The 26,115-nt window shown below is 34.2% G+C and overlaps 1 protein-coding gene across 4 annotated transcripts in view; it reads right to left on the minus strand.

Moving 5' to 3' along the window:
* The window catches only part of LOC138123011 (KH domain-containing, RNA-binding, signal transduction-associated protein 2-like), a 148,925-nt gene that overhangs the window by 32,562 nt on the left and 90,248 nt on the right, over positions 1-26,115 (minus strand). For 3 of the 4 annotated variants that reach the window (XM_069037496.1, XM_069037494.1, XM_069037495.1), the window contains exons 4-5: positions 22,229-22,345; positions 15,637-15,783 (exon numbers count right to left, since the gene is read on the minus strand). In XM_069037496.1, the coding sequence (XP_068893597.1) occupies positions 15,637-15,783; positions 22,229-22,345 (264 nt within the window). The remainder of the gene's footprint in view (positions 1-15,636; positions 15,784-22,228; positions 22,346-26,115) is intronic. The other variant, XM_069037497.1, reaches the window with a different exon arrangement.

Genomic DNA, 26,115 nt, shown 5'->3' on the forward strand with positions numbered 1-26,115 from the left:
CGGCGAAACTAGTGATTATTGTAGCAGCAAATAGCGTACATGTCGTACGTTTTATTTAAAAAAGGTCATCACACTGTCCATAGCGCTGTTGAATCTGAATAACAAAACATCCAGGACCGAAATGGATTAATTAACTTTTTTGCAGAATTTTGTAAATTTAAAGCGCAACAGTTCGCAGACATTGTTTTAATCTATCTAATTTGTGCTGGGGCAAAAAAGTTGGAATAGACGGACAAATCCGTCTGGACCGGTTACAGTGTTGTAAAATGCTACAAAATATAACCAGTTGAAGCACTTTGGAATTCCCTCCCCCAAAACGTAATGACATATATACCGCGGCTTAAGCTTTAGGGAGCTTATTTCAGACTATTAAATTATGACGGTGCGGCTGTAACGAATGTACGAGATCCAGGAGTTTATGTCAACATTAAGAAAAAATGTACAAAGGTTGCAATATCAACTTAGTTGCAAAAACTGTAACCAACTATTAATTAAATGCAAATACAAAAAAATGAAGTGGATGATTTTTTATTTGAAAGCGAAACCTTTGCGTTCCCACGAAATAAAAGTAAAATAAGTGTGTATTTTTTAAAATGCAAAACATCAATTTTCCGCTCGACTGGCCCCTTTTCCAGTGACATATTCTCATGGATCAAATGGTTGTGATTAAAATGGCTCTGCTGTGATGCATACATTAAAGCATTTAAATATGATAAAAGAATTTCAACTGGGGATTTTTGTCATGAAACCTACAGAAATGCAAGACAAATGTTTTGATGAACGTAGAATAATAGCAGTATGGAACAATTGTTGTTTGTTATACAAAAATTAACTACCAGAGACATTGTTACAATTCTAGACTAGAAACCTTAAAGTTAAATGAACGTAACTGATGAACACATTTACCTCTGTGCAGTATTTAAGCTTTGACGGAAGCAAAAACAGCATGCAAGCTCTTGCAGCTTTAATTTCCCGTGTAATCTCGCTGAAGCATTCTTAAATTTACAAACTTTTCCAAAGTTCATTTACGCTCCCTAATAGTTGAATTATTATTCTTGTATAACAACAAACTCAGAAAAGAGTTACAAAACTTTTCAAATTTAGTTACGCCAATTGGCGGAAAAATAATGAAAATTTGATTATTATTCAGAGCAAAATTAATACAATTGGGATACCTCCAGGACATCGCGTTTATTAACTTTCAAGAGAATAAGTTAGTTAGTGTAAATTTGGTATTGTATTAATTAGAAAAATATTTCGCAAATTAAACTTTTTCCAATTAAAAGTGTAATAACGAATGTCTACTTGGCAGCAGTACTTTGAAGCAATATTGGGTCATTAATAACAACTAAAGAATTTTTATGGAGAGCTTGAGATCTTCACGTTTTTGAAGGAAACAGCTTAATAGCTTTTCTCTTGTGTATTATTACTCTCTTATATACCCATGACTATGGTCGATTTCAGGATTTCAGGAAGGAACCAAATTAATACAGGGCACTCGTTGCAGGTTTAAATGGACAAAGCGTTTTGAAACTTTTTATGAAAAATTCGTTGTTGACTTTTTGGTTAAAGTTTCAGCATTAAGCGCCATGTTTTTTACCTTGTGCAGTTTAATCAAGAGAAGAAAAGACATGACAAGTCTTCATGTGTTGTTTTTAACTGAACGCCATGTTCCAGCTGTTTTATTTCAAGTTGAGAATAACTGTGCAATGAGACAGACAGAACATCAAGTTTAATTAACAACAAGCGCACACGCGGTCATTCCACCAGACATTGTGATGAATAATGACAGTAGTTGGAAAAGCTGCATTCGAGTATTTGAGAGAATTTAAAAATGGTGGAGGCGCCGGGATATAGAATTGCTGTGTAAAAATTTATTTCGATGGCCCGTGAGGATCGTGAGTGCGTTAGTGGAAAAGTCTAATTTCGCAGACGTGCTAAAGTGAGCAAATCTAATTGACACCGCAAGAAACTAATTTGCATAGTTGTAGTTGGTTGTCGGTAAAAATAACAGGCGTAATTTATAGGGTGGCGCAAATGACGAATGTACAGTGCGACGGCAATAACGAAGCTCGAGGTGTGGCCCGTCAAGTGGGCCGCACAACAATAATGCGGCTCTCTTAATTGTTTAAAATGGCGGACGTGCAGCGCCCAAGAAGTGTCACTCGTCAAAAACAAACAACCGCCTAAGACGAGAACAATTAACAAACTCGAGAGTGGAAGGGCGTCTTCTATAATTAGCCCTTTAAATGGATAAGTACAGTTCGGTGCTGTGGTTGCTACAATTGTTAATTATATCTACAAGTTGTTTGTTTGCTGTTGGGCCCGCAGCTCTTATTTGGGTTTAATTAGGCACTTGCAGGATGCCAACAGGCGCCGCCGCCGAAATAACCGATTCTTTGCTTTATTACTACATCTCTATTCCGGAATCGGTGTACAGAAATAATCGGATAACAAGACAAATGACCAGGGCTCTTCCCGGAATTAATACTCGAACAACTACCCCATTAAGTCGCTGTTAAATCTAGGTGGAAACGGAACTTGTGAATAAATAACGCACATTTCTGCCGTTACTCAGATAATCTAAGTTCCGTTTGTATTGCCAAAGGTTAGCATTAACCATCAGATACCATTGATTTACGATCGCTGCTCTCGCTAACAATCTTAACCTGTTAAATATAAAGAGCAGCTTCCGCACACCACGTATACATTATGCAGATACAAACAGAATGTTCGATTTTATTAATGGGCCGATGCGTGACTGGCGATAGGCGAACCACCCTCCGCCCCAACGGATTAAACGTTTCATCCAATTTGCTTCCACGCTCTAAAATGCGGTCAGCAAATAGCCAGAATAAATCCATATTTTAAAAAAATAAACAACTTCGACCTGAGAGATCTGTATACATTTTTCATCAATTAAATTTCTTTTACAATACTTACTAGAACCACAATTTCATCAACTTTTATGTGGTTTTTATTGAATTGAATAAATACTTTATTATTTATTTATTAAGAAAAGCAATAGTTATTTGTGCAACTAGTTTCTGTGTAAATTGGGCTTTTCTAATTGTCCGAGGGACAAGATTAAAACACGAGCGTAGCGAGGGTTTTAAGGCCTTGAGGGCAATTAGAAAAGCCCAATTTACCCAGAAATTTTATTGTTTGCAACGACGTCCCTGAAGCTTCCAAATCTTTTAAAATGGTTTCGCATTTGCTTTTGACAGTTTTGACAAATTTTTCAAGACCTGTCAGAAATGTAACGTTGAATGTGTTGTTTAGGGCAACGGTTCGTTATCTGCTCATTTTGCTTTAGGGCAGTTAAGAGTCAGTTTACAAAGGAGAAAAATGAGAATTTATGACAGTTGAAAACAATAAGTATTTTTAATAAGAACTTTTTTATTGTCACTAGAAAAACTACTTAGTAAACTAGTAAACTAAAGAGTAAAAACTGTATATTATGTTATAAAAAGCAAAAATAAAGTTTTATGTGCTGAGGCTGATAAAGTTTGTCAAGCGAGAGATTGGTTGACATAAAAGTCACTAAATTCTACGTAGAGAAAGTAGTACCTAGCCCACGTAAAATTCGAAATACATACATCCTTCAAGCAGTAACATTTTTTGCCATGAAACTATGCTCCGATTAATGTATTCTAGTGCATTTTGTAGTGTTGGGTTAATTTAATACAATTTAAAATCTCCCAATCTCTCGCTGGACGAAGTATAGTTTTGCTGCCGAACGAAGTGAATTTTAATTTGGATAAATTTTGTAAATATGTTTAGCAATTATGTACATAAGTCTGTACAAGTTTCTTGATCAAATCTTATATTTATTCACTTCAGCTTTCAATACGTCAGATTCAGAAATGAATTTGTTAAAATGTTAGTTAGGATTTTCAAAAGATTTAGGTAGCTTACTTTATCTGCCGCTCGTCAGCGGAGATAATAACTTTATCTGCCGCTCGTCAGCTCGTCAGATGCCACGGCAATGAAATGAAAGAGTTTAGCATTATCAATCCAGCAGAATAATGTCATATTTTCCTGATGTTTGAAGAAAAACATTTTTATGAGTGGGATGTTGAAATTAATAATTGTACACAATTTTTTCCTGTTTTTTTTTTTGTTCGAACCTATTAGATTCACTGTATGTTCGAAAAAAAAAATCCAGGAGAAATATGGGGTCAAATTATTCAACATCCAATTCAGGAAAAGTGCTCTACAAGAAAGGCAATTACACATAGTAAATATTTTTTCAATTCTATTGGAGTGTGTGGTTGAGAATTTGCCGGGTGGATAAAATATAATTGCAGAGTAATTTGCGAAATGAATCACTACCACGATGCTATGAACGAAAAAATAATGAATAAAATTAGATGAGGTATGCTGTACCATTAACTCGAGGTTCTGGGTTCCAATTCACAAGAGCTGCATTTATATGGGTTTCATTGACTACTGTTTTATTTCCATCTTTGTGTTTCCCATTTTCCAGACAGCGAAGCCATATTGACGGAAGGAAATGAATGGTTGAAACCTCAACAAAGATTTTTTTTTCTAAGAATATCAAAGTGCTTACATTGAGAAATAAAATTGTTTATATTTTCATAGTCTCTTGCTTCCTGTCAGGGACACTAAAAATTCATTTAGTATAATTCATTACAGCTTGCGGGGGCATTCTTTGTTTACTATTTAATAACAAATGATGTCACAATAACCTAACAAACCATAAATTTTCTCACTTAGCTAAACAGGAAATAGAAAAATAAATAGAACTGGTGTGAAATTTGTAGATAAGTAAATTTGTAGTGTTTTGATTGATAGAAATGTTTCGCGTAGCTGATGAAATGTTTGCAAATGAATAATCAAGAAGGCGACGAAAAATAAAGTAAAAAGGTAATTTCAGTTGTCAGTTAGGATTTGTAGATAATTATAAGAAGGAGTAATACTAAAAGGCAAAGGAAATTCTGATAAAAAAAACATTCATTTTTAAATTAAGAAACAAATATTCAAGGATTAATAGGATTCCAAAAAAGTGGAAAAATAATAAAATAATAAAAGTGGGAAAATAGTTCTGACGAAATTTTAGTTAATAATATCCATTATGTTTTGGGGACATACTTATATCGAAGGTAAAACAACAAGACCTAATTTTTTTGTTCGGATATTTTTTTTAATTTCACGAAAACTTTTTGCTTTGTCAATTTTACGAGTTGAATTTAGGCATTTTTATTTGAGAGCTTTAGCTCGAGGGTTTAACCTTTGAATAAAAATGCTCAAATATCTACGAGTCAAATTGTCTAAAGCAAAAATGTTTAAGTGAAAATTGGGAAATTTATCAGATATAAAAAATTAGGTCGTATTATTTTTGGCAAGATTAATTCCAGAATACAAGCTTTATTTATTTATAATACCTACAGTTATTAAAAACACAATTATTAAAAACACAATTATTAAAAACAATTTGAGAATCTGACAGGAGTAGCATGCAATTCAATTTTAATCACTTTTGACAGATGACAGTAGTATGACGTTTTTTTCGCGATAAATATTTTTGATTGGATGAAAGCAAGCGTTCTGATTGGCTGAACATGCACGTTTGATGTACGTGGGAATTAATCGATACAAAACACAAGACTACATTCTACAAAATATTAAATGATCACTATAAAAAAAAAACAATTATTTTGGACTTGTGATTTATACTTGACAGAAAACATATGGGATAATACTGATGCTTTAATTAAAGAACAAAACTGTAATGTAATTGCAATTTAATTTAGAGCAACACTTTGAGTGAGTGAGGAGAATTGAATTAAATCTATCTAAAAAAAATCTTTTCTTACTAATACTGAAAGATATATCTAACTTTAAATTATTACATTTTTAATTCATATTTTGAAAATAGTTAGTTGTATATCAAGACCGCGAAATCATTCTTTAACGTATCGAGAGAAAAACTGTCGCCGAGGCCGCTTGCGGCCGATTCAGGACAATCTCGAGGACGTTAATAAAGGAATTCGCGCCCAAGGTGTACACAACATTTTCTAATTTCATACCCGAAAAATCTAAACGCCAATCTTACATGGAAACTCTGATTTGTATCAAATATAAAAATGACCTTTACTTTGACAGCCGTTGTTAAACGCAATGGCCGCGAAATCCAATTTCGCGGCCTGTTTTAGGTACGCAAAGTGCTCGTTCCGCGTACGATTTTTTAAATTTATTATCACGTCTTTGTCCGCTATAATTTTTTGGTCTGTTTAATTACTGTTTAGGTAATTGTATTAAACAAGATTTAAAAAGATTGGTTTTCAATTTCACTTGTGTATATTTATAATTGTCCTATGATGGAAATGTACCAATAATTTCAAATAACCAGAAAATATATTTTTAAAATAAACTAATGTTCAAAATCAATGAAGCCAAAAGTAAATGTATTGCTTAATACGTGAAATATTGTGGTCGAAGCGAACTTGCAGTTATTCATTTTAAACTTAAGGTTTGTTTACAGAGAAAATATTTCGAATGAACTACCCTTAACATTAAAGGGCATTATTACATTTAATTCTCAGTGGTAAATAGTCCATCATTAATTGAATTATTAAAGAACATACTCGCAAACCTTAGGAAGCAAATTTTCTGCTACAACAATAACAAACTAGAATTTTTAATAGGCATGTTGTGGGTAAACTTTTAAAATGCTTAACATCAAAGAGCTTCAAGATTTTACGGATGACTCGACCTAGGCACGTGAGTTTTAGTTGTTAAAAATTAGGTCGGCTTTAAAAATAAAAATGGTTTATACTAACAAACAACAAAATTCTGCAAATTGATTATCTAATAAAATCTGACACCCTGCAAAAAACAACAAATAATTTATTTAATTCTTTGCCACGAAAAGTTTGTAGGTGTGTCTTTTTCTTCCCCTCAGCTACTGAATCTACTAGGCAGGGCAGGTGGTTTTCAAACGAGCTTTCTTATGTCAGAGCTTAGCAGTTTGAAATATTCCAGTTTATATAATGTAGTGACCCAGTTTAAAATTTAAATTTAAATATCCGGTACCGCCACAACAGCGCGCCAAATGTGAAGGTACTAGCGGCTAGACTAGGAACTGCGAGCGGAAATATAGCGGGGGTTGAAACTCTCTCGCGCGGGTGGTTGAAGGGGGGTAGGTCACTTTTGTTTAGTTTTTCGAAACGAACACACCTTGCGAAGAGCGATCCAAGTTTCTCAAATTTGTAAGTTAAATCTGAACAATTACACTACCGTTCCGAGTAGATATTTTGTGTCCCCGTGAGGAATTCAACGTTTTAATTCACCTGGGTAATTTATCCCACTTTCGTTGCCTTTTTTTTTGTGTTTTGTTTTTGGGACCAGGACCACGTGGTAAGGGTATGTTGTAGATTTCATTTTGTTGCATGCTGTTTCTTTAAGAAGCGCCCATTTGTTAATTTTAAGTGTTATCTTTCTCCCGGGAGGTTCTTTTTTTAGCAATCTGGTAATTTCGAAAATACGGAGCCGTCGTCCGAACCGCGTGCGTCCATTTTGTTTTTGTTGTTCACTAACATTTTCTAACGGCACTCGACCCGCCATTTTCTTTTTGGTTTTAACATTACCGGCGATTATTGTATTCGTGATTTATGTTGTTTACTGGTATTTGTGCCATTTAAAGTGGTTCTATTTTATCGTTATTTAACTTTGCCCTTAGTTCCCTTTTATTTCCTCATTGTTTAATGTTGCGTTTTGTTTTGCTTATGTTATCCTTGTTTAATGTTGCGTTTTGTTTTGCTTATTTTATCATTGTTTCATGTTGCCCTTTGTTTTGCTGGATTTTCTCATCGTTTAATGTTACGCTTTATTCGATAGAATTAAACTCGGGTTATTCCTTCGTGTTGTTGCTAGATTTCGGAAAAGTTAAAGTAAAATGTTGTAAGTGCGCCCCTGTGGGAGCTAGGTGACAATCAGGAAGTCGTGGGGTTGTTTAGTAAATTTCTGTGGAAGCTACGGTTATTTAGAGCCGTTAGCGGGGGCGGACCTTAGTCTTTGCGGGAGCGGCGTCGGGATGTTTTCGTGAAGCTTCCGTCGACGGTTATAGGGACTTCGGGGTTTTGTCCGGAAACGGTTGGTTGGGGACGGCGGACCTAGGTCTTTGCGGCTGCGGTCTAGGAATGCTACTCGTACGACCCTGAAACGCTCTGTCACTCTTGCTGGGTCGGTGAAATAGTCTGACGTTCATTAATACCCCGAATATCTATAAACGTCGCTTGATTTCAAGGTGATTCAGATTATTCTCCTGAGTCCCCTCGCGGCCGAAAGTTTGTTACCTCCAGCTCTAAGCTCCCGTCGGCGTACCTTGACCACGTAGTTCCAAATTAAACATTGTTTTGTCATTAATCGAATTGTAAAATATGAGTAATACCTGGGATACGGTTTTTGAAGAGGGTTTTTCATCCGTCCCTGTCTGTAATAACTGCCTTATAATTTGTTTACTTGTTTTGCAAGCTTTAACCTGTCATTTTGTCTGTTATGTACCCGTTTTTCTGTTATGTTATATATTGTTGCATTCATCTTGTCGTTTATCTTTGTGATGTACTCAACTAGTTAATTTCTTGTACTTCGTTAAACTTAATTTCTGTCTTTTGGGTTCGTTTCATTTTTTTTCATCAAAGTTATTACAGGCATTTTTAATAAAAGGTATTTTGCGTCCCTCACATGTGTGTTTTATTTGCGGCACTCTTCCAACTGGAACCCTCACCGTTTGCATTCCGAACCTTTTTCCGCCAAAAAAAAATCACAACGTAGGGCTCCTCCGATTCGATGACGATCACGACCACATTTGTTACCGTTTTGCGCAGGTTCAAAATATTTGGCGGAAAAAGTAATGTATTCAAATCATTACAATAAAGAAAATCTATATTATAGACCTTCATTATGTCAGTGAATGCATTAGGTAATACGAAGTAGCTATTTCCAACCAAAGGAAGACATCTTAACAAGCAATAAACGCACGGAATCTCTTTTTTATGGCCTTGAAAATGCAACTCCCTAGGCATTCTACTTTGACGCCATTATACCGTAAGAGCAAAAAAAATGCCATCCATAGTGCACTTGTGCACTGTAAGTTGCAGGAAAAAATGCAATAATACCTATAATTGTTTATTTAAATAACCCATTTCGGGACTCCACAAATGGATGACGAATTTCTTAATCAAAGACACGGCACTTTCTTTTTCATAGCTATTCTTGATGGCATTTTTTATGCTCTTACGGTAGTTTATGTTATATTTTATTTTTTGCCGCTAGCTTGCCACATTCATTTTAAAATATTCTTTCTTTAATAACCTATCCAACTTAACGTTGATTGTACCTACAATTATACTACGTTTTACCAAAATATTATAACTTAAGTGTCCTCCTTAAGTTTCCTCAAGTGAGGCAAGACTTTTTGAGGTGTTGTTCTACTTATCGAAGAAAAGAAGGTCACATGAATTTGATACCTATTGTCAAGCTAAACTCTTGCAAAGCTTAACACACAAGTCTCTTTTCTTAAACAGTTATCATCATCGATAAAAATCCATACTCCTTTAGCAAATGAAGACTGTCTTCAATTTAAAACTTAAAAGAATTACACAAACAATTTTTTACCACTCTTCTACTTTCTTTGAAGCTTATATTTTTGTAAACTGTCCGGTTGAAGCCTGGAGAAAATCATCAGACTTTCACAGAACGGACCTATTAATTCGCGTCAAAAGCGTAGTTTCAATTTATTAACTATAAAAAGCTATGACATGGCGGCACTGAAGCGCGGGCGACAGGATCGTGTACACCCCCCTTGGGAGTGAAACTCGCAGCTCAAGAACTTAGTACTATGCTGGCGCTAAACCACCCATATGTAAGGCAGCGGAAACAAACATGAGAAATTTGATGAGATACGTGTAAACTATACTAATAACCAAGACAGACACATTTACCCCCCGACGCATAACTGACAAAGTTCGTATTTCATATAAATGTAAACTAATTTACACTTCCTAACAAAAATTTTGATTTAGGAACTAATGTAGGGGAAATGCTAGTAAGCATACACGAGAAAGACAACAGGGAATGTTTTAATTAGCGATGTGTTAATTAATCCAATGACGATCATCACGCTGAATATTTTATAACTCGGTCTGAAGAAACTTGCAATAAAAATTTATCTAAACGGCCAACTACGAAAATATCACGGCCTATTACCTGGCACCCCTTATCACGAACGCTAATACTCCGGGGAGTTAAACCTGCGATACAGAAACTCGAGATTCGAAACTTTTTTACAATACGCCCACCACTCCGCCTCCGATTTTCAGACTTTACATTTAAAATTCATGTAACTAATTGGTTGTTAAATTTAATTTGAATCCCATTTGTAAAAGTTGGGAAATTATTTACTTTACTTGATTCGCAAACTACCTACATTCTTAGATAAGAACATTTTTAATACAAAAGTAAATCTACATTTCCGACCAACTTCTGAGGGCTCTTTAACATTCATTTCATTCACGTCAGAAAGATCATCTGAAAATTATTCTTAAGATAATTAACACCGCGTAGAAGTTTGGTCATAAATTGTTCTTTTTGACTGACGAAAGGGATTAAATTTTATTGTAAGACAAAGAGTTTTAGTAAAATGGTTTATTATACAGTAAAAATTACTCTTATGTCTTTTGAGAAATATATTCAATGTTCAAAATGTACGCGTACGCAATGTACAAAGTGATCAAAAAGAAAACACAGAGCAAGCGTTGGAAATTGTCGGTCACGTCGTAGCGGAATAATATGGTATGATGTAGATAGAACTAGGCAAAGGAGGGAAACTCTGCAAGGTGAAAAAGAAAACAAATCAGAGCAACCGTTGCAAATTATTGTCGGTCATGTCGTAGCGGAATTCCATGCAAATAAGCGTTGAATGCATGTGCGTAGACAATTTGTGGTGTCAAAGGCTACTTTACCTCATGAATTTTAGACGTTGGAATTATGATTGTGCATTTTATTATTATTACCTGATAATGGAGAAAATTTACAAAATAAACAGTAGCAAAATTGTACATTCGTAAGAATGGGTAAGCAGATTTTTTCGGTGAAATGCCAAACAAACGTCAGTTTTAAAGCAAGGGTATTGATGTTAACCTTGAAAATAATTTTCGATTTCGGCAAAGTTTACAGACGTTTCCTCTATTGTAAGCAACAATTATACCAGAATAAATGATAAAATGAGCTTTATCATTGTAGATCAAGCATTAACAATTAATAACCAATAAAACGACTGTCTATAGCAAGTATACATAGGTATGTGTACGATTAAGCTAAGAGAGACGTTTCCATAAAATAAAAGATGAGGTAGCACTCTTGATTTGTTTTCTTGTTGATCACTCTGTATAAACCCTCAAATATCTCAAGTACTTATTTGATTTCTGTGTTGAGAAATTAACAAATGGTTTAAGAGTTAACATTTTAAAATTGTCACAAAAATTGCAATATTTGCACCAAAGATGTTAAAATAAACAGTTTCTAAAGTCTTTCGCTAACATTTGTTTTTCTATTTACAAGTAATAATTGTAAAATGTCATTTTTACCACAGCTTCATTTATTTTTACACCAGCGTTTAAGTTTAAGTGTTATAGACTCAAATAATTTAATTTACAAATTACAAGCAGATGCAGAATAACTTAAAAATGTTCAAATAGTAGCCATTCGTCACAGTCCCATTAAGATGTTTCAAATGAGCTGCAAATCCTCCATCTAAAAAAAGCTGACACGACATTTAGACAAGTGTAACTTTTATCAGATGCATAAGAAAATGCAGCAAGTTTTATCTCGTTTTTCGGCTGAAAATAAGTTTTGAAGTAGTCTTGTAAACTTCGGGACATACTTTTAAACTGCAATACTTAGAACAAGGGATAAATATGGCATACATACTTGTAAACAGTTTGTTGCAGAGTATTGTGAACAAGATCAGTGAAGCATTAAAGAATATCTTTGACTCAGAAACAGAATGTCTGAATAATTATGTTATAGCTTGCTTTTTCGAATATTTCGATCCAAAAACAGAGCTCTATTTGTGATGACATCTGTATCAAATTCCCAATTTATGGTGCAATTCCTGAACAAGCGGATAATATTTGATAATAAATCTTGGAATGCCGAGTATGTAGCTTGCGGTTGGAGTAAATTTTCAGTACCTCTGCTTGTTTAGCAAAATGCATAATAATTCAATGAACGTTTCACTTTGCTCTCATTCATTAGGGTAAAATGTACAAAGCATGTTTAGCTTTAAACCCTCTCGAAGGATTACTTTTAAAACTCGACCGCTTGTCATTAAGCAATCTCTCCAACTGTACAGCTGAAAATATGTTTACAAAAAACAGACAAGAAATTCACCTGTTTAGCTCAGATTTTCTCTTCAAGACGTAGAGTTCTCTCTACTTTATCTTTTATCGAATTGAAAGTTTATCTCTCAACAACGCCCATATATCTCAGATTTCGACCATTTTGAGATGTATTTAATGTATTTGTTGTAAAAAAGTTGGCAGATTTAGTAAACCTATGAGACGACCCTAGATGCGATATGAATAAAAATTTTAGTCTAGAGCGAATATAAAAGTTTTTCAGAACAATTTCAAGGTTTAAAGTTTATTGAAATACCCAAAACTTGTGTTAGCTTTAGTGACTGAAATTCATTTTGATAATGGGATACAGGAGATCCATTAAAATGTCAAAACACCTCTAACCAATAAAATACAAATTTTGCCAAATATTTATTAACAATTCGGTTGCTATTAATACATTTTAAATTTTTGTGGTCAACAAATTTGAATGAACAGTTTGAAATCCTTTGGGATTCTGCCTACAGGGCTATAAAATCCGTCTATTTAAATTTCTACTGTAATTTATTTCAAAAAGTCTCATATAACAACGAGACATCTCGCAAACATAGCGTCATGAATAAACAATCGTTTTTATCACGCCAATAAAAAGTAGTCTCAAAAGTAATAATTCGAATGGGAATTTCATTGTAAAGTGGGAAATTTATTACATCAAAAAAAGTCGTAACATCTGTATTTTAGGCCACAAACCAATATTGCCAATTTCGTTTCAAACCGACTAAATTTTGTACAAATTTACTTCCATCCAACGAAGGACTCGTTTCTTACTAATATTATATTTATAACTGTAATAATTTAAAACAGTAAAAATGAAGCATAAATCCTTGCAGATTTCTCTTTGCGCGAAAAGAAAAGTATTTAATTTATTTCAGATGAGTTGGGCGCAGCGAGTTCCTCCGGCGGTTAAAAATTTTGGGGGTTTTGTAGCAGGTACATTACCTGTTAATTAGAAATTATATTATATTGCCTTTCCTAAAATGATAAATTTAAAGATTTCTTGGTAATTGTGTGAGTGTCATAGATATACTTCTTGCAACCAATAATTGAAACCAATGGCTGATATGTATCGTTAGTTTTTGCTCTCCTTTCTAGTTTCTAGTAAGAGTAGTGCTGTATCTATTACACGTGGAAATTCATTTTGGAAACATGTACCTACGCACCTTACATTTGAACCAAAATAAATTTTTGTTAATTTTGAAAAATCAATGCAAATTTACAAACTTAAATATAGAGTACACAATTCTAGATCCAACATACAGAAAAAACAAGATTCATAATCTGATTATACACATAGACTACAATTTGTAAATGCCGCATGTTATTATAATTTACCTTTGTAAATATTGTAAATAAAATTGTTTCTTCTCTCATCTGTGTATTTATTGCCAATTGTTATTATGTATTTAAGAAAAATAACTACAATCTAATTCGGCTACCGCATGTCAAAGACCTGCCGCGGTAAACCCGATAACATCGGAATATATAAAGAACTGACCGCCGGAGGAACTCGGATACGCCCGATGAGTTCTGCTAAGTCCACAACCCTTGTAAAGTAATTACCGATTTCAATAAAATTTCCACAGGAAATTAAAACTGACTGGGGTACAATACACCTTCGCTGCTTTAATCTTGGTTTCTGTTAACCGTTGACTATTTTAGCAGGATAGTTCAAGAGCCAACATTGCACTTTGTTCCTATTGAACATTTTGAGGGATGATTGAAACACGCCTGAGTAATTTACCCAAGTCTCGGGGAGCAAATAATCATCGACTGCGGATTTAGCTAGTTTGGGTGAGACTGAAGACATTGATCGTCTAATTGAAAGCATGCCTGGGTGAGTAAGTGATGGTATAAAAAGTTTGGCCAAGTCACTTAATCCTGAGTTTTGTACTTTCGAATTTTAATCCTGCCTCAGCTTGAAATACATTTTTTTAAATAATTTTATTAAAAATGAGTGGGACAATCACTTGTGGCGGTCTTTGTTGAATAGGTACATTTCACATAACATTTTCACATTTTATTTTATCAGCCATCATAAACTGATGCATCTCCAGTAGTAATTTCAGTGGTATCTAATTTTGATTTTCGAAAGATGGTTTGAATACTTTATCAGATTTCTGAAGACTTTTTCTTTTTACAAAACTATTTCCGTCTTCATTTCCTACAGTTATTCAAGCTGTTAACTGTTTCGATAAAAAATGGAGAAAAAAAGAGGCAGCGATAAAGAGGGAAACATTTAGGCTCTAAACCTCTGGTGCATTTTAAAGTGAAAAATGTTTATTACTTTTTTAAGAAAATGTAAGTACTGGAAGAATGCCGCAATATGTTATTGGAATTATTTTTTAAAGCGCTCAAGTCCATTAAAAAAAAATTGTTCACACAATCATAATAAATATCATAAAATATCATAATAATATACCTACCACAGAATAAAAGGCAAAAAGAAAAATACGAGTCGCTAGCCCCTTCCGACTGGCAAACAAGATAATTAATGTTATTTTTTATTATCGCTTAAGCAATATCATCTGAGAATAATTATCGCCGGAACATCCGACCACGAGTCGCCCCTTTATTATTTCTCTGATCATAAAATTAGTCGTATTTTTGAGTACGCCGCCTTAATTCGCAGGATACTAGTCCTGAGTCACTTAACGCTTGTAATAATTCGTTTTATGACGAAATAGGTGCTCGACTATTACATAATTTCATCGCGTTATCCTCGTGTTCCATTTTAGGGTTTCCATCGGCCGCGAGGAAATAAAGTACGTGCAACTATTTTCAGAATTAAAATGTTCCGGGCGTAATTAATCGGCGGCCGTAAACCCAATAGCTTTCACCCCGAATGCATCGGTCAAATTCTGTCAATTTCGATGGGGCGCGCGTAAAAACGCCGTAAAATTTTTAATGTGCATGTATACCTAAATATTTCATTTGCTTTTACGAGCTTGCATCAGAAGTTATCATAACTTGATGCCGGAACAACTATTTTCGCATTTTAACGGTCGTCGCGAGTTACGATATTAGTGTGCCGTAGAACGAAGCGCTAATTTCAAAGAGAGCGAAATTACAGTTGTTGCCTATAAATAATTCATTTAATTCCGGCGAGTGCAGAAAACATGCATCCACTGTCGAGGCAATTTGGATTTAATTAAAACTACTAGGGAATTAAGTCGGCGATAATACCGCCGACGCATACGTAATTTTTCACCCTTACCGGAACTAGAAATCTTCGAACTTCCGCCAAAGCATACGCGATCCTGGCGTGGGCTTCTGCGGGAGTGGCGAAAGCGCTGATTTCCACGTGCAGTTCTTCGCTCAGATGCTGGAATTTGGGGTCGCCGCTGGCCCGCAGCTCTTCCTCCTAAAAAAAAAAAATTATTTTAATGTAATAATTTAATATAAATTAAACGAATTTTCGAACTCTTGGAGTTGCTCAATACCGAAGATATTTTAGCAATTTTTAGAAATTTTGTCTGTCTGTCTGATTTTCTGTTTGCATCCACTCAAAAATTATCGATTTGCTTCAAACAAAATTTGCTCGAGAGGGAAAATTCCGGATTATGTTCTGCAGTTTGTTTCATCACGACATGACATCAAAGAACCACGCAACGATTTATATTTGTCCCACATATATTGGGGTGTAATGAGCTCTCCTCGTTTATTTCCATTCCGTTGATTTCAATCTAAGCGGCGTTTGGTCGTGTCACTTTACGTTTTATGTGTTTTTACATTGCAATCCTAAACGCGACAAGTTGATTTTTAATTTTTACTTTCATTTCTTTATGGTGAAAGGCAATGATTCTTAACCTGTGGTCCTGGAGGTCGTGATTTCCCCCAAGAGGGTCCACGAAAGCTTGAAGAAATGTTGTAAGCTTTTACAGTTAAAATGAAAAAAAAGAAACTTTAAAGGGTTTTTTAAATCTCGAGTTGAGTCTAGGTGCCCCTAGGCAGCAGCTCCGTTAGCCCATAAAAGCTTAAGACGGACCTGAGCAAGTGCCTAATTTATTTTAAAAGGAACCTAATTTTACATTGCTAATAAACACAAAAGGGTTAAATTCAATGATTTTTTTTAAACGGACTTAAATTTGTTTCAATTTACTATTACTGTGCTACTTATTTCCGTTTTACAATGTTTCAGTAGTTGATAAGGGACAGCTCAATCAGACAGTTAGTCGAGCCTTTGTGGAAACTTTCAACAAAAAATTCAACTTGATATTGACGTTGTCACATTCCTTGATATATGCGAACAAAGCCGCAGGCAAAAAGCTCGTATCTAAATAAATTCAAGAGTCTTCAATTCTAACATATCAGTCAGTAATAAATTATTTAAATACATAGGTCGAAAGTACCTATTATTGCATCGTAGAATGCTGATTAAAATGTGTTGAAAATATTTCTTATGGTTCAACTGTTATTGTTGTTATTTTTTTAATGTTTCATAACTTGCTTTTTTAATAGGAAAATTAACAATGAAATAAATGACAATTAATGTCATACAAAATACTCGTATTATAAATTATAGCCATATCACTCAAAAATACTTGTGTCAAAAAATGACCTTGACGAACAAACAAAATGTATTTCTTGCCGATACCTATAGGAAGTGCTAAGAATACTTAGCTATCTATAAGTCTATAAGTCTTTATGTTTACGAAGGTGGTTCATCATTTATCGTAAACGTTGTTAACTGATTGATGGAAAACTGTTCGGTGTGGTTGGACCCCTTTAAAAGTAGATCGGGAGTCAAGAGATTGTAAAGATCTCTGTAAAAAAACTGAAATCCACAAGGATTTGAACGAGGTATTAAGCGAATGTGTACCTTATTGTTATTATGCAGTCGCTGACAACTGGTTCACAGATTAAAATCTTGGCAAAGAATCTTGTAAACATATACCAGGCGCAAAATACCCCAAAACGTTGTCACATAAGAAAAATTCAAATTAGTTCACGAGATGATTTTATGTTTATAAATTAGTCTTGCTAGAAAAAATTAAAACCAAACCAGAAGGATTTTACAATACTAAATGGGCAATGTTGTTAACAAGAAGGGAGGTAAATTGAGAGAAGACGTGGTGCTCCATCAAGACAACGTTCCATATTAAGTATAATAAGTAATAGTTGTATTATTGAAACATCGATTTTATAGACTGATTCACATAACTTTCCGACTCTAACGAAATTTAAATACAGCGAACAATACGTTTTTCATTCATAACTTGATCCAAAAATGAATTATTTTAAACAAAAAGTCTCAATTATAAAAAATTTTAAATGGCAGTAATCGACAATATTTCTTTTTATTTAAGATTTAAGAAACTGATTCATCATTATATCAATATCATATCGATCCTTTCATCATTGAAGCACATTTTAATTAACAAAAATTATTACAGAAAAGGAACTGTCAAGTGATTGTCAATAATGCCAGAAGTGTCAGGTTATCACTGAATAACGTATTACTGGTTGCATTTAAATTTCGTTAGGGTCGGAAAATTATGTGAATCAGTCTGTATGTATGTTTGTTTATTTTCTTTTTGGTTCCAGTTGCTGGAAAGGTTTTGGTGAGGGTATTTACTAACAAATAATCTCCGTCAAATACACGATTAGTTTGTCCAAGGCTTTCACACCTACCTGTTTCACAGACGTTAATAAAATTATAAGTAGGTACTTAACTATGAATGTGGTTTTGATATTCATTGCACGTATACTTTCTGAAAACTTTGCGGTGATGCTGTTAGTCTCAAAACTTAGTTATAAAAAGTTTATAAAAATAAACTACACATGCTCAGTTATCTCACAAATAGTTTTCAGAGGGTGATGATAAAATGAATAAAGGCACTACCGTGAAACTATTTTCAGCATTGAGTTGTTCTGCAAATTTTGGGGCACCCAGTATATATATTTTTATCCTGTATTAACTTGATGAGTATTGATTAAAATATTTTGATGGTTTATGATTTAGCAGATTTTTTTTTCTTAAAAAATGATTCAAATTTACTGTTCTGTTTCTTTTTCTTGGATACATTTAAAAACTCTTAAATGTGATTTGACAACAGTGTAGAAAGATTAATAAAAATCATTACACTGCATTTTGTGCCTTCTACGTACAAATTATTAAGTCTTATTACATTATTTATTTTTTTAAGTAAAATTTAGATCGTTTTTGCCTGTTGATGTTTGTAGGTACCTATGACTACCCTTTCGGACATACATATACTATAATTTTATGTATATGTACATAATAAATTTTACGAGGAGAATTAATTTTATTCGTGTTGTTTTATAGCATTTTGTATTGTCAACCATTTTGTCGCGTGATTAAATATTTATTATCTCCTAAGCAATAAACTGATTTATGAAAGATATTTACTTATTATTACACTCTTCAAATATTGAATGGATATTTGAAGGTAATTACAAAATTTCACGGACCAATAAATTATGCCATTTTGAAACCTGTTTATTTTCTGATATGATGTTATTAGCAATTTCTTAATCCTAGCGTTATTATAATGCAAATTTCTGCCCTGTCATCTATTAAAACAGATGTTTACACTCAATCAGACTCCATTCCAATTTGTAAAGTACTGGGATCAATACATAATTTTATGATTAAAGATATTACAATCTCTCTGCACCAATATTTTACTCTGACGTCTGAAATTAGATAGATAACGTGCTCTTGGAGCAACCTCAAGAGCAGAATTTACTACAACTTAGAAGATTGCACATTCACAATTCCTTGTAGCAAAAGTAAACGTTTTTTATTAAATTAAGGTAATTCGCTACAAACTTCTCAGCTATTAACCACAGGTTCTTCTATTAAACCCTGGTGAATTCCACAAATGATCTTATATGATTCTAACTTCCAGAATTCAAAATTAACTATGATAGATACTTACACTTTCATTAAATTCCACAAATTTCTGTATTTCTCTTAACAAGTGTTTCTGACAAGTCTGTAATTAAAATACTTTTACTGAATCTAAGCAAAATCTCATACATAAAAATGTTCTTTACAAATTAATTCCTTAGTGAAAAAATATTATTTAGATGTATTTATTATGTAACAACTTAGTTTTATATAATTTTGGGTAGTTAGCATTCATTAATATATTTTTTTTAAATTGGAATTTTTTTAAATTATATCTTTTATGCCTCACTCCCTACGTTTAAATATTTTCCAGTGTAGGTAAATTAAATATTCATTTTACTGTCGATATTAGCATATTTAAGATGGAGTATTTCTCCAACAGATACTGCGGAAGCACATTCTGGCAGGTTAAGGCCTCACCTCTTCGCAACGTGACTCCCAGACGTAAAAGAAAAACGACTAAATAAATACAGTACGAGGAAGGTTACTGCCAACTTTTAGATAAAGGCGTGCTTCCTCGAGAGAAATGAAAATGAGGGAGCTGTCATAAAATCGCTAGCAACGTCTGCAACTGAACGGGGTAGTGTTGTTAATTATGGGTTTCACGAGAGAACTGCGTTCTAGGAACAGATGTTTGTTTTTTTACCATAGATCATTTAATTCCAGTTTGCGGTGATTAACTAAATTAATTGATTATACCCCGAAGGTTCTAATAATCAATAGTTCACTGACTAAATCAAACACTTAATAAAGCAAATTAATCTCTGTTCGAGTTATTGATGGATTATAAGCGCACGAAGCCGAACCGAAGAATAACTTTGATTTCGGCACACTTGCACCAAGATTGGATGCCAAATTTCAACCAAACAAATGGGATTCAGTGATTTAAGCCATTATTCTTCTGATTTTTGTTCAACATTATTGTGGCGTTTTTCTACAGAGGGTGGTTCTTGTTAGAGCAATTTTTCTTTTAAATGTCCGTGGTTGGAGCTACTGGGTTGCAAATTCACAACAGTGAGAAGATATCTCCATTTGTCTTGGCTTTTATCTACACAGGGTGATTTACGAAAAAGGATAAGCCCTGCTGAGGTAACGGTTTCAGGTAAATATAGCGCTGTCGACGTTCAGTAAATAAATATCCTAATATTTCTTTTTTCTGCATCATTGCATAACTTTCTGAGGTTTAAATAAAAAACTGAAATCGATTTGATACTTAAATAGAACGACACTCTCACAAGTCGTTTCGTTCGTAGTAATGTTTTTCAAATAACAAACTAACGAGCGTTCAAAAAATATAATAACAAAGTAACGAGCGTTCAAAAAATATTCTAGTCAATCTTACATTGTTTTCTTTCTTTTACAACCGCAACTCGTCTTTTTACTTTATCTCATTAATTTATGGTAAAAATAAATATGTAGCACTACGAAAATCAGAAAACTGTCGTTGGTTAACTTCTACAAAGAGCTGTTTTACAAGAAACAATTTGTGGTTCGCTTTCTATGGTTTGACACTAATGCGGCTACATCAAACGCTTACAGAAACAAAAGTGAGCACCAGGCCAGTTGAGCTATTTCCTTATCAGTAAACTCTAAGGAACAAAATTGTAAGAAGGTAGAAGCTTTTGCACATTTTTTGTAAATTTTTAATAAATACGCTGTTAAATATGAAACAATCTAACGTATCGTGACTTTTTCAAAGAAGATGAGATGACAATGAGTGCACGATGTATCATTTTTATGTTAAAATTTTAATACTGCAAGACTCAAGTCTTCTGAAAAATTCTTTCATTTAGTTTCGCCAAGTTGAAAGAATCTCTTCAGCAGCGCCCTTTATCTTTAACACGGTCACTGACAACTGGATCATAAAAGTTTCTCCACATTCTTTGTAGAATTTGCACTCCTTTTTACATTTCCTTTTTGACTCATTCTTGTTTACTAAACTAAAATTCAATTTCACTTTCCTGTGATTTCACATTTGGGATAAAGCTGAACTTGTCTCGCGCGCCCTTTCAAGTTTATACAGTGCAGAAGCTTAAATTATCCGCGACCAAGAGATCTCCTTCTCGTCTTCAATAATTCACCTGCAAACTTAAACATTTCGCGCAAATATCAATATCAAATATGAAAGTATGAAATTTTTATGTTTGGTAAAACTCCACCTCAGCTCCAATTGTTTTCAGCGAACTTTTCAAACTGAATTTACCCCGATAAAAATCTGGTCGGAAGTCAGGTGAACTCGTTAGAATTTAACACGATTGAAGAAGCGTTCTGCACAGATCAATTTCTCCGAGGGTAAATTAAATGGTCTCAATGAGTGATCATAAATCTCGCAATCAGCCACCGCAGAAGACTGGAGCTTCACGCACTGCTACCTATGAATATAACATTTCATTTCTGGTATTCGGATATTAGTTGATACATATGTATGGTGTCGACACATTGAACCCAAATTCGGTGTGAATTTCTCGAACTCGAGGGGGTGATAAGTCGTATGTACTGCGGATGAATAACAAACGTCAAAATACAGACAGCGCAGACACCCAAACTGTAAAGACAACGCTTCACATTTCCGCAACAATATTTACCAATATGCTACCCCTTACGTGATAGAATATTAAATTTAGCAGGGTTGAATGATTTAGGGCGCTCGCCACCACTTGTATAGTTGCGCTTTTTGATATGATGCGCCACACAAAACACATCACGGACTTGTCAGTTTGTTTGTTTTATAGGCGCATCTGTTATTTAAATTGCTTTTAAAGATGTGGAGGACAATATGCCATAAATTTGCATTATTATAGGTTCCACCCAGAACGATACATTTTTTCCGGCGGCCGAATTCGAACCAATTTATTTATTCACGAGTTAAGGTAACAGGAAGTTTGTTTCCACATTACCGGATATTACAGGGAAATCATGCAGGGTTCGTTACCTTGTGCCTGTCCTTCATCGAGCCTCTGCCGAGGACCGCCATCTTGCACATGGTGTCTTCTTGCAGTCTTTTTAAAGAGTTGCCCTTGGGTCCCAGAAGTTTCCCAACAAAGTTAAACTGCGACAAAAAAGAATGCATTACAGGGGCGAAATCCAGACGACCCCATCATACTTCCCATATTTATAGAGAGGTATAAAGTTAATTTCGCCTCGTCTCGCCTTTTTAACTGCCTCCGAGCAATTCACATCTAATTTCCAGACTAATTAGGTTTAAAAAATCGACTGGAAAAGTGCTTTCGGCGAGACGATTCTTGCATTTTATTTCTCCGTTAATTGTTCAGGAAAAATCTCACCGCTCATATTTCTGAAGAGAACGGGCGAAATATTTACGACAGTTGACAATTTAATCCTGCACACTCGTCCCATTACCTTGTCAAGATAACTGTAACGTTTACATGAAAACATACCTTAATTAATTCCACAAAGTAAGAGTAATCCAGGAAAGTTTCCTTTGTTGGAAGACAATGGCAAAATGTTGGGACTATCGTGAATAAATTTCATTATAATTTGAGAACAAAACTAGCCGCAGAAAAATAACCGAGTAAGCTCTATTCAAGTCTTTGAGGGCAAATCTCTTTTCTTAACGCGCTTGTTCTGAGTAATTTCATTTTTCAATACGAAATCAGATTCGCCCCAAAATTACATAAAGGAACCGGAATTAACATTCCGTCTTGTTCGAGTCCCACATCACGGAAGAAAAGCGAAACGAAACGAAATTTTCATATCGCACGAAAACAAGGACAACGTTAACGGATGTATTAGAATTATTAAAAAATTCCTCGATATTACTCGACGATATGATAAAAAATTGCCTTGATATGATGCGAACCGATAAAAGAACAGAATGAAAAGTGTACTGAATTTTTCAGGAGCATTTCACCTTTGTGACTGTCGTAAAACACATACGTGTGACTTTCATCCTGCATAATTCCTTCCTTTCAATGTATTTGATGCCGGAGCGATAATTCCTCGAGTTGTTGCGTCGGCACACCCCTTCAAATTGTATCGGTCGCGATATTTACCCTCATGCCCATTCGAATTATTAACATAAGGGATGTCACAAAAGACAGTTAGCAGCAAGGCCTCTTGTTGATTTTGGAGTTGACGGGATTATTAGCCGTGCAAATATGCAGACAGATTAAATTGGAAAGGTGTCGCAGGAATGCAAAAGACAAATCGGATATGTAATGAAAAATACACAGCACGAGTAATAATCAAACTTTGCAGGAAAATATCGGTTTACATTTCATAACCCAAGGTGACACCCCCACATAAAACTGAGAAAAACGAATTAACGTCGTGTTTTCACACCCACATTTAAAAATGGAAAATTGCGCAGCTTTTCAGTTATTTTCTGAAACGATAATTGCATTACATTGGAAAAATCGAATGCGGTAACGAGTTAACAATTTTTACTTGTCTAGCGTTGACAGATAATTGAAATCACTTGCAACGAATTTGTTTCGTTCTAATTGGACTAGAATTGCAGTATTTATTCGAGCTTCCAGGCGGAATGCGTAAGTTACTGTTTTTAAAAGTAATATGACAATGTTGCAGTTCTAGAACTGGAGATAAATATGTATAATTAATGAGGAAAAAACGGTTTGACCGAGTAGCACAACTTCAAAACATAACTAACTAAATTGGATTTCGAGTCGTTTTAGTTGGTAAATCTGCACAAATTTGTAGCTACCGGCGAATTAATAATTCACTTGTTCGGAGGAAGTTGCAGGATGCTGTGATTAAAGACTGAAATGGTTGAAATCTGCTAGTTGAGATGTATTCAGATTTGAGCAATTTGTTATGGAGTGCATCTGGAGGAGAGGGTGTCGGAAAAGGAAGAGAAAATGTATTGTTCAAAAATACGAAAACAAACCAAAAAAAATTACTGTTAAAAAATACGAAAACAAAGCAATTGTTTGCTGCGGAGTTCGGTAATATCGAGCCGTTCAGCATTTGAAAACAGAAATATAATAAAAAGAAAATAAGATTATGGTGGGTATGGAAATTTTTAAACTTAAACAGATACTGTGAAAATATTAAATTCTTTATGGAAAACATCCTGGCAAAAAATGTGAATAAAGTGAACGAGTGTTACAATTCGCGGACGTTGACTCGACCTGAATCAAAATATTATGATAATTTAACAACTACTGTCAGGAATATATTTCATGAAATAACGAAGCACTAAAAGGCACACGCGGAGAAACTCTAGCCGTATACATACAAGATGTTTGCGACAGAAACCAGGAAACCGTTTTTATTTGGGTCTACTTCATTTCCAGCTTTTGCATTACCATGTTTATTGTAAGAAGTTTCAAAGGAATAAATTTAACTGAAAGTCAGTTATGAGATTCAAAGGTTAAAGCTAATTAAGTGTCTGTCATAATTCAAACAAGAAACAAAGGTATGTAGCAATTGTGTAATGTACACATGAGCAGAGTAAGACTTAATGTAAATTCAGTTTTCACAGTTTGTTGCTTTATATTTAATCAAGCATAACTGTACATTCAGGATTATTCACGTAAGATGACAAGCCTGACCAGGTAAAAATGCAACCCAAAATACATTTTACAAAGCATGAATTGTGTTTTGGTATTCAAAAATTAAATCAGGAATCCAAGTAGGAATTCTATTAGTTCGAAAAGTATATGTGTTACTGCATTTTTCGTTCATATTTCGTCTAGTTTTCGAACGATGACAGAACCGACATGATCCTACTTACACATTACTTTTGAGATTTTAATTGCTTATTATTATTGTTACTAAATCATACTTTGTTAAGAGAGGTATTTTTCTGTTAGAACAGACATTCATTAGGCTGACGTTAAAAGCTATTTAATGTGCATTATGATAATGTAATAGGGATCGAGATAGCTTTATGAATTGTATTTTGGGTTGCGATCAGGCTCGTCATCTTACGTGAATAATCCTGTGTATATTATATTCATATACAACGTGTCTCAAAAATAAGTACATTAATTTTAACCAATGACAGATTTCGTCAAGAACAACAAAATTGTTATTTACCATTTTTTTGAAATATAGTTTTCAATCCAGTATTTTACCCCCTCATAAACGAAGTGTCTATTTTCTAGTTATTCGGTCCAATGTTTTTTTGTTCTGCGGCCCAGGTAGAGATAAGAGGATTAAATTTTCAGTTAGTTTCATCCGGCTCCAAAAGACACGTGTTTACGTATTGATTCTGTGCTAAAATGTTGTGAAAATGGCAAGTTTATTTTCGAATATTGAATACATACATAGATATTGTGTCGGCGTATGGTGAAGCGTGCGGGAGTACTCCTCGAGCGCAGAGAATTTCCGTGCGACTTCTTCTTGTGGGAGTACATGAAGACTTGGTATATTCGATCCCAATTAATATAATTGAAATTTTAAGAGAAGGGGTGGAAAATGCTGCCACAACAATTCGCAATAATAGAGGAATGCTGGAAAGAGAGGAAGAATCATTTCGTCGGCGCCTTCATTATTGTATTGACAATAACGGCGATCACTTTGAACACCTCTTGTAATGATTAGTGATTATTCTGATTACTTCATGAGAATTTTTACGGATTAATACACTAATTTTGGGAGACATTTTGTCATTTTTTTAGGTATGGGCGATTCATTAGTGTCAATTTAAAATATTCATTATTAAAATTGTTTCCATTTAATATCTACCATATGATTCTCTTTTTATTTATATAGGTTACAGCAACGGACGCAGCAGTTAGCCACTGTTCTTAAAAGTTAGCAAAAAACAAGTGAAAGTTTTCTTGCGTTTGTTTTTTGTTCTTCGCTTATCGGCATCGGCGAAGCAGGTAATCC

This window comes from Tenebrio molitor, chromosome 2 (genome assembly GCF_963966145.1).
Source record: "Tenebrio molitor chromosome 2, icTenMoli1.1, whole genome shotgun sequence".
NCBI lineage: Eukaryota > Metazoa > Arthropoda > Insecta > Coleoptera > Tenebrionidae > Tenebrio > Tenebrio molitor.